Raw genomic sequence first — 15240 nt, forward strand, 5'->3', positions numbered from 1 at the left:
TTAAAAAATCCATTAGAATTTTGTAGCCATTTTCCAGCCCAGGGCCCCCTGTAATAATTTTCATCCTCGGGAAACAAATTTGATTAAAATGAACAAGGACAAAGCATGGTGGCACATTAAGATTTAATTTTATTCTTTGTGGTTTTAATCAGGATCGCTTTTACTGCAGTCACAATACAGTAAGCTTCAGTACACCACGATGTAGGAGTCACACGACATATTAACACACCAAATTAGGTGCAAAAATGAAAAACATAATACTAAAACATTTAGGACCAACTTCAAGATATTACAACTTACCAGGCAAACTTAACAAATTAAGCTTGATCTTTTGTTTTTGCTTTGAATGACAATAACTTAAATAGCCAACAGCTGAAGTTCTGAGTATTAGTTTTACGAGTTGCCAACTAGATTTACAGCCTGATAAGTTTTGCCTTTTCTGAAAGGGTAACTTCACAGAAAGCTTGAATGTTAATAAGATTGCTACGCCCTCACCATGTAATTCGGTAGCTATACATTTTGTAAAGCAAGGAACCCGTTCTAACCCTTGTGGCTTTCCTCAAACATTTTTGGCTTTTAAAAAAAAAAAAGATTATCTTGACGTTTCTTACATTTTTTTTTAAAAGTTGAAAACAAAGTCAGTGCAGTCCTGTCTGCCTCAATTTCCCAGAATGCTCTGTGCTGCTGGTTGCACCGCCTCTTCCTGTTAAATTCACTGAATGCAGTCGCATATAAATACGATCTCAAGTGACCAAAACACTAATCTTTGTAATGTTGGTCATGAAGAGTTAACTATACCTACTTTTTGAGAAGAGGTGTTTTGGATCTTTATTGATTATGCAAGGTGATTAATTGAGAACTTTTCTAATGACTTAGTTAGCATGCAGTAACAAGATCACTGACTTGCAGATGTGAGTAAGAGGAGCTACCCAATGCATTCTGGGATTTTTTGATTGCAGGAGATGGAATTAGGTTAAAAGCATCCTAACCCGGAATCCACAAAAGGTTCCACATTAACTTGTGCTCTTAGTCAAAATCCCATAGTTTTCTCTCTTATGGCTGTGGATATTGATTGCAGTAAAAGTATGATAGGTATCTATTCAGTGTGACACCTGCATACCAGGCTACCTTTACTGCAAATATGAATTCATTGGATATTGTCTACACGTTTAAAAAAGCAGAACAGTCTCATGTCATCTAGTGGATTGCTTCAAGAATAATGACATTTGTGCTTAAATAAATATTTGTTTTTAAAATACACTTTTATTAGGATGTCATTTTCCGTGGCTACAATAAATAAAACATACTCAGAAATATTCAAGCTTCAGTGGTGCAGAATTAGCTAGTTCTTCTATTTAAAATAAACGTTTATATTGAGATTTTAAGGCTCATTCACAAAAAGCTGATGCATTTATGGGGAGAAACGAGAACTAGGTCTCGGAACAGCGATATTGTACACGGAATACTGACTGCAGTAGCCCAAATGCTTCTGGAATTCCAGAAGGTGCTCTTCAAAAATAAATATCTGGCTTTTGCAAAATAATAGCCCACTTATCCATTAAGAACTCAGGTGTCATATCCAGTAAGATTTCATATATTTAGATCTTCATATTCTCATTCTTTCTCAAGTTTAGTAGTTCATTGCAGCATTGTTTACAAAAATAAAGTGTGTGTGTGTGTGTGTGTGTGTTTGAGGATGTGTGCCCACTCAGGAAAAAAGGTGCAATAAAGTGCCCATAAAGGTACAAACGCTTGTCACTGGGGTGGTACCCTATAGGTACATAAAACTGCACCCCTAGCCAAAAATATATAATTAATTTGTTCCTTTGTTTTTTGTAAAAATGTACTTATTAATAGCCAAATTGAACACTATTGTACTTTCAGAGTACATTTGGGAAATGTGTTCCTTAAAGAACAAAAATGTACCTCCGCCTTTCCCTTTACCTCTGAGCATGCGGGATGATTTTTTTGGGCAAGGTTTCGTAGGCCTAAATCCAGAGAACCCCACTCACAGTGCACTGCTTTTACAGGACAGCGTGCTGTAGGGCTGTCAGGGTGTGTGTTAGTGTGCTGTGTGGGTGTGTGCTGTCATGGTGGGCTGTCATGGTGGGCTGTCATAGTGGGCTGTCATAGTGGGCTGTCATGGTGAGCTGTCATGGTGGGCTGTCATAGTGGGCTGTCATGGTGGGCTGTCATAGTGTGCTGTCATAGTGGGCTGTCATGGTGGGCTGTCATAGTGGGCTGTCATGGTGTGCTTTCATGGTGGGCTGTCATAGTGGGCTGTGCTCCACGGAAGGGCCCTCGTCTGATCCCGGCTATAACCTGATTAATATATCACTGGCACCCCCTTGTCTGTTCGCACGTTCAGATATTCAGTGTCCCTCTGCAGGGTCGTCTCCTTGAGACGGCATCTTATGCCAGTGCAGCGCTTCTGCACACTGCCACTTTTGTCCTCAGAAATACGTGCAGCCAGCTGATTGGCCGATTGCTTTTTTCCCCCCCTGTTCTCCCATTGGTCAGCTGAGCAGCCTGACACAGTCAGACCCTGCCGGCGCGATGGGCTACATCACACCGGGGTGGCCATGTTGGACCCCTACCTCGACGCTCACACGGGGCGGCCATATTGGACCCCTATCACATGGGTCACAGGGGGCAGCCATGTTGGACCCCTAACTTAACCCTCACCCCTGGCCCCAGTGAGTCTTCCGTGTGGTAATCAGCCAGCCGCAGTCTAGATCCATAGACACGCCTGCGCTCTCTGAACAAGCAGCTCACTCCAGCGCTGGCCCTCGATTAGATCTTTATCTTCATTAACCTTACAGCTGAATCAATACGTGGTACAAAAAATATGAGAGAAATTATCTCACAATTGTATTTGTATTCTGATAAATATATAGTAGAAATATACATTTTGCAACATTTGAAATTTTTTACCACAAATCCCATAAATATCCATGCAGTAATGGGACGTTTATAGGTCCTTTGCTGACTGCCAAAGGGCAGAAGTTTCTCACATTCTCTCTCTCTTCCTCTCTCTCTCTCTCTCTCTCTCTATCAAGCTCTCTCTCTCAGTTCCTCACATTATGTATTGTCACCTGTTATGACAATCAATCAGACAATGAATCAAAATGTTACAGTACAAAAACGTATGATTGAATTCAGGCATCACATGGTGCAGAACAGAGTTCCACAGGGAATACAGACCTCCCCCCCCCCCCCCCCCCCAGGGGGGACCAATGGCCTGATGCTACACATGCAGAAGAAGATTTTGACACCCCCCCCCCCCCCAAAAAAAAAAGAAATCCTGTGCGCTGGAATTCCCCAGGATTTATGACCCCTTCCTCCTCCGGCTTTAGAATATGCTCTGTCTCCGGCTCTTTCCCCGAGCTGCATGAATAAAATAAAGCAAAGCAATAAAATAAAACAAATCAATGTTTACGCTTCCTTTCTGTACACTGCAGCAGTATAACATGCTCAGAGACGCTGGACAGAGTGTGTGTGTGTGTGTGTGTTGTGTGTGTGTGTGTGTGTGCGTGTGTGTGCGTGTGTGTGTGTGTGTGTAGTGTTGTGTGTGTGTTGTGTTGTGTGTGTGTTTGTGTGTGTGTGTGTGTGCGTGTGTGTGTGTGTGAGTGCATGTGTGTGTGTGTGTGAGTGCGTGTGTGTATGTGTGTTTGTGTATGTGTGTTTGTGTGTGTGTGTGAGTGCGTGTGTGTATGTGTGTTTGTGTGTGTGTGTGTGTGTGGGGGGGGGTGTGTGTATGTTAAAGGGGGGGGTGTGTGTTTGTTAAAGGGGGGGGGGGGGGCTCACCAGACTGCTGAAAACCTGTACCCCGAAAACCCCGAAAACCCGGGTCCTTCTGTAACTGCACCTCTGGGAGAGAGACTACTGCAGAGTCTGGAGAGAGAGAGTGGGAGAGAGAGAGGGGGGAGAGAGGGAGGGGGGAAAGAGAGAGACAGAGAGAGGGGGAGAGAGAGAGAGAAGGAGAGAGTGGAGGGAGAGAGGGAGAGAGAGGAGGGAGAGAGAGAAAGGGGGGGAGAGAGACAGAGGGAGAAAGGCAGAGGGGGGAGAGAGAGAGGGAGGAGGGAGAGGGAGAAGGAGAGAGTGGAGGCAGAGGGGGGGAGAGAGAGAGGGAGGAGGGAGAGAGAGAGAGGAAGAGAGAGGGGGAGGGAGAGGGAGAGAGGATAAACAGGAGGTTCACTAATAAAAATAACAATAACTAAAACCAAGGGAAATGTATCTATCTAGTCTCAAATGAGCATGTTGAAATCTTGACAAACAATAATTTCTTATGTAATCTGCAATGTTTTCTTTGTCATAAAAATGATCACAAATAACTTTCTATGAGGGGTTTTGACAGCTAAATAATATTTTCCTATAAAGCTTTTCAAATAAAATAATAATATTTCTACTACTACTAATAATAAGAATAATAATATTAATAGGTTTAGGGGCGTGGTCTTACTGTCCGTCAGGGTTTAGGGGTGTGGTCTGGGCAGGGTTTAGGGGCGGGGTCTTACAGTCGGCAGGGTTTAGGGGCGTGGTCTTACTGTCTGTCATGGTTTAGGGGCGGGGTCTTACTGTCTGTCATGGTTTAGGGGTGGGATCTTACTGTCGGGCAGGGTGTGTACACGCTCCCCTAGGCTTTGGAAGAAGGGGTGTCTGAGAGAAGCTTCAGCAGAGACCCTCAGTTTGGCATCATACTGTTAGAGGGACACACACACACACACCACACAGAGATAAAAGATCAGAAGAGAGGACCTTACACCAGGACAAACACAATCAAGACTGTGCGTATATGTATAGGTGTGTGTGTATATGTGTTGTGAGTTTAGTGTCAGAGAGCTGCTTCAGAGAGAGAGAGACATGCATTAGGATAATCACGGATTCAATAGCTAGAAAACCAGCCATGTTTCTAGAATAATCTTTTATAATTCTACATTACACATATTTAGGAAAACATAACTGGCTGCTTTGGTCAGCATGCTGACTAAGCTGAGGGTCATGGGGAAGGGAAGCTAGTCAAAGAGCCTGACTAAACACAGACCCTCTTCAGAGGCAGCACATCTGAAGCTGAACTCTGAAGCTGAAGTCTGAACTCTGAAGCTGTGGCTCCATTAGCGCTGCTAGCATGTGTCCGGCAAAGAGCCCATTTCACGCTGCCAGTTTCTTCGCTAGCAAAATAATCTGAGATTATTCCTCCCATTTTATTTTTGAGAAATTGCTTCCTTCTAAAAAACATCCCCTCGGTCGTCAAGGGAACAGTGGGAGGAAAAAAATAAAGAATGCAACACTGATAAATCCTGAGGCATTTTTTTCATGAAAAGAAAAAATACACATTTTCACTTAATTGCTGCAGTTGCAGTTCTTTAAAAAAAAAAGTTTCCCAATTAAATTCTTCAGATCAGCGGCCAGAGGGACCCCGATTTGAGTACAAAGCCCAGCCTTTGAAGAGGGCGTGGGGGCGGGGGCTCCGTTAAACCCAAGGCCTCCTCTCCCGCTCGTTAAGCTAATTGGGGAGATGCTGCTGCAGGTGGGCGGACTGTGGCAGGATATGACGTTAAAGGGAGGAGGAGAGGAGAGGAGAGGGGAGGAGAGGAAGGGAGGGGAGGAAAGGAGATGAAAGGGGGAGAGGAGGAGAGGTGAGGGGAGGAAAGGAGAGGAGAGGAGGGGAGGGGAGGGGAGGGGAGGGGAGGAAAGGAGATGAAAGGGGGAGAGGACAGGAAGGGAGGAGAGAGGAGGGGAGGAAAGGAGAAAAGAAAGGGGAGAGGACAGGAGGGGAGGAGAGGAGAGGAGAGGAGGGGAGGGGAGGAAACAGGAGAGGAGAGAAGGGGAGGAGAGATGAAAGGGGAGGGGATGACAGGAGAGGACAGGAGGGGAGAGGAAAGGAGAGGAGGAGGGGAGGAGAGAACGAGAGGGGAGAAGAGGAGAGAAGAGATGAAGGGGGAGAGGAGGAGAGAGGAGAGGAGAAGAAGAGATGCAAAGGGGAGATGACAGGAGAGGACAGGAGTGGAGTGGAGGAGAGGAGATGAAAGAGGCGGAGAGGAGAGGAGAGGAATGGATAGGAAGAGAGAGGAGAGGAGGAGAGGAGAGGAGCTCTCATTGTGTTGTTTCTCTAGCCTCTGGAGCTGTCCAGATGTGACTCAGAAAATAAAGTTTTCCTGCACTCCCCATGGTGGAAAAAACCCAAACAAATATGCAAAAAGAGAGAAAAAATGTTTTTCATGCACACTGCCTGGAAGCTGCTGTGTGTGGCAGCTGATCATTTTCATTACTTTCTCTCTGTTTGCACTACAGCTCTCAGAGCTTACAAAATGCCTCAGGGATTCACAGAACTCCTGAAGAACTGCGCTTCAATAAAAACAAGAAAAGAAAGCGTGGCGCTGGTCACATGCACTGAAATCATGACAATAAACGCAGTTGGTGTTCTTACCAGCAGCAGTTCGGAGAGGAGGTCTATGCCCTCTGTGTCCAACCTGGAAAGAATAGAAACAGCAGCTCTTTCGCTTATCATACGAAGGAGTAGTGATCACTGCTGAAAGACAGTAATCCTTGGAGCGAGACACGACGCTTGTCCTGTGTAATCTGAGAAACAGCAGTCATGTGCAGCCCATGGCTAATCCATACTGCAGCTTCCACTGGGGGGCTTGTATTCACTGTTATTTTTTATTTTGGTTTCAGGAAATTGTAGTTTTTTGTTTACAGCTGGATATATACCGAAGCAATTCAGGTTAAGTATCTTGTTCAACGGTGTCGGTGTGTGTGTGTGCGTGCCTGCTTGTGTATGAGTGTGAACGGGCACGTGTGTGTTTGTGTGCATCTGGGTGTGTGTGCATGTGTGTGTGTCCGTGTTGCGGGGCAGGGGGGGTTGGTCCAGCGCAGAAAATTCCACATCAAAATGATGAAAGCTGTACTCACAGGACTCTGATTGTTCGTACTGTCGGGTCAACCGCACACACCATCATACGGCTGTTACTACACTCACACCTAACTGGCAGAAAGCCGGCAACCCCACCCCCCCCCCCCCCCCCCGAGAGACACCAAACTATCGTGCGCAAATGAAAGACGTCACATTAATTCCCTCATGCTCAATGTTCCATTTTTAATACTGAATCACAGAAATCGTGTCATTAAGAATGATCCTGACTCTTATCCCCTTTCGGCCTGTCTGTGAGGTTTGTGAGGGGCTGAGTACCTGGGTGCGTGGTTCAGCAGGGGCTGGGCTCTGTATTGGGGGAAACGGTATGACTGAAACTCCTGATTGGCTGAGATCCCTGGCCAGGACTCCTCCGTGGGGGTGCCTGAAAAAAAAGGGGGGGGGCGGGGGGGACGAGGGGGTGGGCGGGGGAGAGAATGAATGAGTATACAATCTGGAGGGAAACAGCAGCAATAAAAATGCACTCAGTCGAGAGGAAAACAAATAAAAGACAAAAAAAACGGAGAGACAGAGTGTTCCAACAAATGTAGACTTATGAAGGGAGGGGAAAACTCCCTGGGCCTCCACCGCTTCTGCGAGGGGGAGACTTCATAAAAAATGAAAGAGACGTCGTCCGTGACGATGGCCTTCCACCAGGCCGGCCAATCAGAAGTATGCATTCCAGCCAGGCTGCAGGAAGGAGCGGTGGCGTCCGTGTTAAACACGCTTTATCAGCGATGGCCGTTTAAATGTGGCTTTGCATATTCACTGAGCTTAGAGAAAACGACAGAACCACGCAGACCCGCGACAGACCCAAAAGACAAAAACAGCCAGAACAATACCCGCAGAATCAAAGCCTGCAATCTTCTTTGCCTTGTTTGTCCTTTTGGGAATTGGAAAACACTATAAAATCCCTCTCTTGAAATTCCCCATCTTCTTAAATCCCCTGGAAAGCACCAAGCACATACGAATCAGCTGCATTAAGGCTGATCTGTTGTTTGTCTGCTAGCCTGAATTGACATAAGATAATGATCAAGATGTGTAAAAATGGCACTTCTTAATTTCAGCCCAAAAATAATAGTCGTGCTCAGATGCTAGAGATGGGAAAATTAAGGTGCTAATGAGCCAGTAGGAGGCGCTCTCCCTCTCTGGAGGTAACAGCGGTTCAGTGCCCCAGGTACGATGATGGATTCGGGTGAGTCATTCAGCTGACATCCTGACTCACTGCTGTCGATACAGATCCCACGCCACTTTTCAAAAGGGTAGCGGGTTTAACTGCAGTCAAAGTGCCTGGCCAGATTTAAACACAAAAACTGGCTCTCTAATCCACCTAATCACCGACCAGCCCCTGCATCTGACTGGTCCCATAATCCCTTGCTTTCCCAACCCATATTGATTTCCCCTGTCATCAGTAGAAAAAGAAAACTGAGAAGTGAGTTCTCAGGTGAGCCACCAGACTAGCCCTTTGAAAAGTAGGTTTTTCTTGTTTTTTCCTTTGGGAATTTTTGGAATGTGTTCTAGAACTCCACTGCCCACAGTCGTCAGTAGTGATTGTCACATCAGCGTTAGAACGTTCAGTAAAGAACATTCTAATCACACATTGGGTGGGTGATCTCACGCCTTAAAGGGTGAAAGGGTTTAGTAACGGTTGAAAAGTACAGCACAGTGTGCTGGCGTGCGGGTTTGCACGGGACATGACAGAGACAGGAAAGGTTTGTGTGTCCTCCTCACAGTGGATTTGTGGCGAGGTAGGTGGTTGAGTGGGAGGGCATCGATAGTTCGGCGACACTTGGCTGGGGTGAGAGAAACAGGAGGGATAAGGGGGGGCGGGCGGGCAGGGGGGGGTTGGCTGTTTTGATAAAGGACATTGATTAACACCTGTCCGCTCTGTCTCACTTCCTGTCCTGGATCTCTCCTCGCACCCCAGGTGACTTATTGACGGGCGAAACGTCCGCCAGGGTCATTCCCCACCTCCCCGAGAGCTCGGTCCGATGGAGCTGTTAAACTTAAACTGGGATCTTTCGCAGGACACCGTGGTTGTAGTTTCCGTACTGTGTTGAAATACGGGCTGGGTTTCGCAACGCGGTGAACCAAAAAAAGAAAGTAAATAAAACTCCACAAATGTCTCCATTTGTGTAATATCCGGCAGCTTTAAAAAAAAAAAAATTATAACCTGAGGACGTCCAGATCTCCTATTACTGGTACTACTCTTGCATCATTAGGAGAAGGCCATTGTCCAAGCAATTCAAAATGAAACAAATTTTAGACTACATTTTCAAGTGCAATAAATATTTCAGGACTGCATTACACATTCACAGATTAAAAGAGATGATTTATTTTCTTGGCAGACACCCCCTTCCAGGGCAGTTGCTCACAGTTTTAACATATCCATTTACACAGCTGGCTGTGTACCGGAGCTATTCAAGTTAAGTATCTTGGCTCAAGGGTTCAGCAGCTTCTCTTTGCCAGGGATTCAAGCCTGCAACCTTGTGATTGCAAGGCCACTTACCCAACCTCTGCAACACCTTATTAAATAGGAAAGTGGCTGAATAAAATGTAGTTGAAGAAAAAAAATAATAAAAACTTGCAGCGATTAACACATCGTGATGGGATATGAAAGTTCGGGTGCTAGCTAAAGGGCTAATTATCGAAAGTACGCTGAGCCAAGAACAGTATGTATCGGACAGCTGGAAAATGCGGGTCTTTTATGGAAATGAGCGTCAAATAAACGACCTGGGACCTTTACAGCAGCAATTAGCCTTGGAGCCAGCCTGCTAATGATGCTCTTCTGTTCAAACCCACGAGCTCCACTCTGTTAAGGCCACTCTCACAGGCTCTGAGCAAAACAGCACCACTTCCTCAGCCAGGGGGCTGTGACCGGTCGGGGGAGGCGATGCAGGCGTTCCTCGTCCACGTCCCGCCGGCGCTTGCGACGGTGAGGACAACGGCCACCTTCTCCTCACCTCTTTTGGCGGGATCGGGCACGCTTTTCGTGCCGCTTGCCGATTGGCCCGATTCATCGAGAGCAGCAAAGCACCTCTGGAGCAAAATGGCCGCCGTGCTTCAACCAAGGCGGGCGCTGAACATTTTTGGTTGAAGAGAGCTCTACCTACCTTTACCTACCTCTACCTTTACCTTTCAAGATCAAAAGTGCTACTGAAAAGCAATAATAATAATAACAATAATAATAATAATAATAATAATTATTATTATTATTATTTGTTGAACTCATTATTATATTATGCGCTTGTGTGTGTGAGGACGTGGGCGTGTGCGGCGGGGTGTGAGGTCATACCCAGGAGCCGGACGATGAGGTGCAGCTCCTCCTTCACGGTGGACCCTGGGAACATGGCCCGTCCAGTCACCAGTTCGTAAAATATGCAGCCCACCCCCCTGAAAGCAGGACCGCAGACACCTTCCTCAGTCCACCGCGAGCAGCACAGAGGCCGTCCACACACGAGACAACGTTACTCTTAAAATGCGATAAATTCAGTCATATCTGCGCATTTCGTTTGCGTAGGCTACAGCTTTTAACAGAGAGAGAGCGTCACAAAAATAAGAAAACAGGGAAATAGAAAAATATGAAAACAACCCCCTAGAAAACCAGCAAGTGAGATTACAAATAAAAATAAAATAAAAACTCCCCATCGCTGTAAAGGAACCCTGGGAAGACAATGAAAGACCCACCCTACTCATGCACCATGTGAATCATTAACTCTCATTCTAAATCTGGTCTGATGTTGGCAAACAATTTTTAAATTGCTTCCGGTTGGACAATATTGACCAATATCTGTAAAGAGCCCAGTGTTGTGTTCCCTTGCTCTGCGGAGTCTCTGCGTTTCTGTATCAATCCTGCAGGTGGCGCTGATCGAGGGCTTGATTGGCTGACGATGCGCACCTGCGTCTACCTGACAGCCAAGTGGATGAAGTCTGCAGACACCTCTCAGTTGAGACTAGGTTTTAGAGATTCCTTTTGACTCTGAGACCCCTTCTAAGACTACCTTTGCTTCCTTGTGTTTTACAATATGCAGCTACCACACTTTGTTTTCTGTTTATGTTTTGCCTTGGTACTTTTCTGTTGTAGGTTGCAGGTGGCCAGGCAGTTTCTTTTATTTCTTGTATTAACACATTTTTAGATAGTTAGGCAGATATATTTTTAGATAGAGTAGGAAGAGTAATAGCCAGAAGACTCACTCATTTTGCTTTGCCCCAGTAGCGAGGGTTAGAACTCATTTCTTTTAAATAAGGAGCGGCCTAGCTCTGGCCTGCTTTCTGCCTGAACCATCCTGTTAACCTACAAATGGTAATGTGTTCTCTGTGTGTTTTTTTTAGTGTTTGTAATGAATCTTATCTTTTAGTTATTGTATGTAGATTTTGACTCCTTGTTTGGTTTGGCACTTGATGTGTTACTGTCCATTGTAGTCCCCGGTTATTGGAACTCAGGCTGTCCTTTGGGACGTAACAGCCAGTACCGAAGCACAGCACAGGCTGGACTTTAAACTCCGACCTGGAGCCGTTTCGAGCAACACTCGCCTAATTCAGTTCATCCCAAACCCCTGAGAACGCCTGAACAGAACGGATAAAACATCACTGCTAATTTGAGAGATCATTCCCCGTTAATGCAGGTGTCTCCCACAGTTACATTTCCTAAAAAAACTTCTTTTCAGACTCCTGCTGAAAGAGCTGTCTGTCAGACAGACAGGCAGGCAGGACGGCGGTATTGTATTTAACCCAAACCACGCCTGCATAATGCATAACCGCAGATGAAATGCAGGCGCACGAACGCATCCGGTCCTCCTCGTCAACGATTGACCAGGAGAAGACCTCCGTCTCACGTTCGGAGAGGAACTCCGTCCATTTCCTCATTTTTTTTTATTGCGGCCGCGGTTCAATATATTCCAAAAGAAAGTAAATAAAAAGCTCGGCGTGGTTTATGTTTGGTGAAAGTCATTATCTGCCTTCTGTGCAGAGGAAACGGCAAGAACTCATCCGTGCACACATAGGCCAGAACAGGGCAAAATATGTGCAAAGCTCTCCATTTTGGCTCAATGGTTTTTATAATTCTTTTGCTTCTCTGTAACAGTCAGTGAAATAAAATTGCTGACTTTTTAAGCACAATGAGAACTTTCAAACATATATAAAAAGAGAATTTTTATATATTATCAAAACAGCACCATGATATTGCAGAAGTGACATAGTTTAAACCCTAGAACAGTTAGTTAGAGTATTTATTCTTATTTATATTATGTCTTATATTATGGTTACAGTACTAGGAGACTGGATAAATTAATGTTCATGAATCTGAATCTGCTGAGATGCATCATGAAAAACAGTCATATCAAAATATTTATTCTCTTATCAGTGCAAACATTTTATATTATACTTATAGTTACATCTATATGTTTGCTGCACATTAAGTTACATGTTTCTGTGTTGTTTTGTTAAACTGACTAAAAAATGGCTTCTCAATTCAACTGGCCATGTATTACAAGTAATATTTAGCTTCTGCATATTGAATGGGATCACAAAACTATACTTACTACCACATTAAAATAAAGGAATAGAACTTCAAAAAGCTTACTGATCTTACTTTAGATGAGCAATTGTGCACTTAATATCACTTTTCTTTTGGGGGGGGGGGCAGAGGGTGCACTCTCAGGAATAAAGGTAGACTGGAGGTGCATTTTTGTTCTTTAGGGAACACATTTCCCACATGTTCACTGAAAGCACGATAATGATGTTGTATTTGGGCGCTAAGAAAAGAAATGTACAAATGAATTACATATTGCTGGCTTGGGGTACAATTCCAGTCACACGTGTCTGTACCGTGTATTTTAGACACTTTTTAGAAACCTTTGTTCCTGGGGACTGGCTGGCAGTGCTGTGGTCATTACACAGGATTCTGGATCATAAATAAGTCTGTGATTTTTCTCTCTGTATTTCCTGATGTGACATTTTTTGGATGGAATAGTTTTCGGAGCACACTTGTTCGTTCTCTAACAGGACAGGACTCACCACATGTCGAGGGGTGTGGAGTACTCGGTGGCCCCCAGGAGCACGTCGGGGGGGCGGTACCACAACGTCACCACCTCGTTGGAGTACGTCTTCGTGGGGACGGACTTGGCCCGGGCCAGCCCTAGGGGGAGCAGCAGAGGGGACAGATCAGCTGAGATTCACGAAAGCCCGATGGCGATTTCTACGGTCATTTCTCCGGCCCGGTGATCGGAAATCAGTCGAAAAACCAAATATGTGATTCGTGACACAGGTGCAGACCTTTTTTTGTGCATATCCCAGGTGTCTGAGATGATGAATGCTGGCTGTTAGTAAATTTTATGCGCAATTCTGTTCATGCGATTAGCAAAAGGAAACAGCCATGAACAGGTACAGATAAGAAAAAAAAATGAACTCACACACCGTTCTTACACGCAGTTTACGATCAAAGGTGATCGCACGCACGTTTTCGTGAATGAGGCCCAATGTCCACATGCAGCAAACTGAGAGCGTTACGCAGCGAGCGGATGTTATATTTTTTTATGTGAGTCATCCTGGTTCCGGCGCCTGCAGGGAGGCGGTTTGGGTCGTGCGTGCGCACTTTCCGGGTGTTTCTCACCGAAGTCGGCCAGCTTCAGTTCGCCCCTGTCGTTAATGAGCAGGTTCTGGGGCTTGAGGTCGCGGTGCAGAATCTTCCTCTTGTGACAGTAGGACAGGCCTCTGAGCAGCTGGAACATGAAGATCTGCAGAGAGAGAGAGAGAGGGAGAGAGAAGGGGGACAGAGAGAGAGAGGAAGGGAGAGAGAAAGGAAGGAAAAAGAAAGAGGGGGCCAGAGGGACAGGGAAATGAGAAACTAGTCCTCCACCAGCACATTTGCGACTTTCGTTCCCAGGAAGCCTAGCCTTAAATGACACATACAGTAGTATCAGTAATTTGCTTTATCGGACTCCCTGGTCAGGAGACACGCAGACCGCTCTTCCACAAAGCGGGAAATTCAGTGTTTCAGGACGAGCAGTTCGAGCTCGAGGGCACATCGGCACTGACCTCATGTGGGGTCCGATTTTGTGCCCCCGAATGAACCCAGTTCCACTGAACTTCCTCTGCAAACCGCCCAGTTTGGCACAGTCAGGGAACAGGGTTTGAAGGTTAAGGGACAGGATTTAAAGGTTAGGGAGTGGAGTTTAAAGGTTAAAGAACGAGGTTTGAAGGTTAAGGAACAGGGTTTGAAGGTTAAGGAACAGGGTTTGAAGGTTAAGGAACAGGGGTTGTTCAGTAAACAGCTGCTCAGTAAAGGTACTTAACCTGGATTGTTTCAGTAAATATCTATCTGTATAAGTGGATTGTAAGTAAAAATAGCTGTGAAAGTTTCTGTGGATGACAATGTCAGCTAAATACATTCCACTTACTGAAGTAAAGCTGAAATAAGCCACAAGATTGATTTATTTGTGAAATCTTTCAGGATAAAAAAAAGATTTTTCTTGTTCGACTGGCCTATTTAAACTGAGGAGCAGGAAAAGCATTCAGATTTACAATAAAATTGCTTTACACAAGTGCTGGTATAAGCAGAAAAAATATAACAAAATCTTGGTCCCTATTTTAGACATAATAGTTTTCCCACCACCCGAGTGTTTATTTCTATAGACAGAAATATTTGACGTATCTGATAACTGATAGGCGCTGTATCTGAATGGTCTTTTATCAGCACCTGAGAGAGACAGAGAGAGTGACAATGCCTCTGTCTTAGAACATTCCTTCAGTTCTCTCAGAGGGAAAATTGGCAGTAACCATGGAGACCACCGCCTCCATCACGAACTTAAAAAAAAAAAAAAAAAGAAAGAAGAAAAAAAGGAAAGAAGTGAAAAGTAAATCCGCGGCAAGCAGAATCTACGCTGTCGATTTTTCTGGCAGCAGTGAGATATCGTATCAGTCCATCTCTCCAGATCCAGCCGTTCCTTCCCCTTCCGTCGCTTTCTGCAGTTAATCACAGCTGCTCAATACTCGCCCCAAATGTCCCTCAACAGAAATATACCCGTCCAGGTCAGGACACCGGAAGGGAAGATTTGTTGTGGCCCTTCCGCCCCCCCCCCCCACCCCCATCCCTCCCAAAAGGCTTCTGGTTTGTGTGAAAGTGTGAAATCTTTGGGTGGTCATGTGAAGATATGTAGCTTGTCACACAATGAATGTGCAAAGGATCTATATCCTTACATTTATACAGCACTTTTCCGAATGTTCAAAGTGCTTTACAGTGAGTGGGAACTCATCTCGCCCACAACCAATGTGTAGCACCCACCTGGGTGATGCACGGCAGCCATTTTGCGCCAGAAAGCTGACCACAC

The 15240-nt window shown here is 45.3% G+C and overlaps 1 protein-coding gene across 2 annotated transcripts in view; it reads right to left on the reverse strand.

Annotated features, from left to right (window-relative positions):
- Nucleotides 1–2863: 2863 nt before the first annotated feature.
- Nucleotides 2864–15240, reverse strand: part of LOC118208408 (cyclin-dependent kinase 18-like) — a 44590-nt gene continuing 32213 nt past the window's right edge. For both annotated transcript variants that reach the window (XM_035383057.1, XM_035383058.1), the window contains exons 9-16: nucleotides 13524–13647; nucleotides 12929–13049; nucleotides 10209–10306; nucleotides 7193–7298; nucleotides 6431–6473; nucleotides 4610–4700; nucleotides 3808–3894; nucleotides 2864–3387 (exon numbers count right to left, since the gene is read on the reverse strand). In XM_035383057.1, coding sequence (XP_035238948.1) covers nucleotides 3353–3387; nucleotides 3808–3894; nucleotides 4610–4700; nucleotides 6431–6473; nucleotides 7193–7298; nucleotides 10209–10306; nucleotides 12929–13049; nucleotides 13524–13647 — 705 coding nt within the window. In that variant the 3' untranslated portion in view covers nucleotides 2864–3352. The remainder of the gene's footprint in view (nucleotides 3388–3807; nucleotides 3895–4609; nucleotides 4701–6430; nucleotides 6474–7192; nucleotides 7299–10208; nucleotides 10307–12928; nucleotides 13050–13523; nucleotides 13648–15240) is intronic.

Source organism: Anguilla anguilla, chromosome 11 (assembly GCF_013347855.1).
Source record: "Anguilla anguilla isolate fAngAng1 chromosome 11, fAngAng1.pri, whole genome shotgun sequence".
Classification (NCBI taxonomy): domain Eukaryota; kingdom Metazoa; phylum Chordata; class Actinopteri; order Anguilliformes; family Anguillidae; genus Anguilla; species Anguilla anguilla.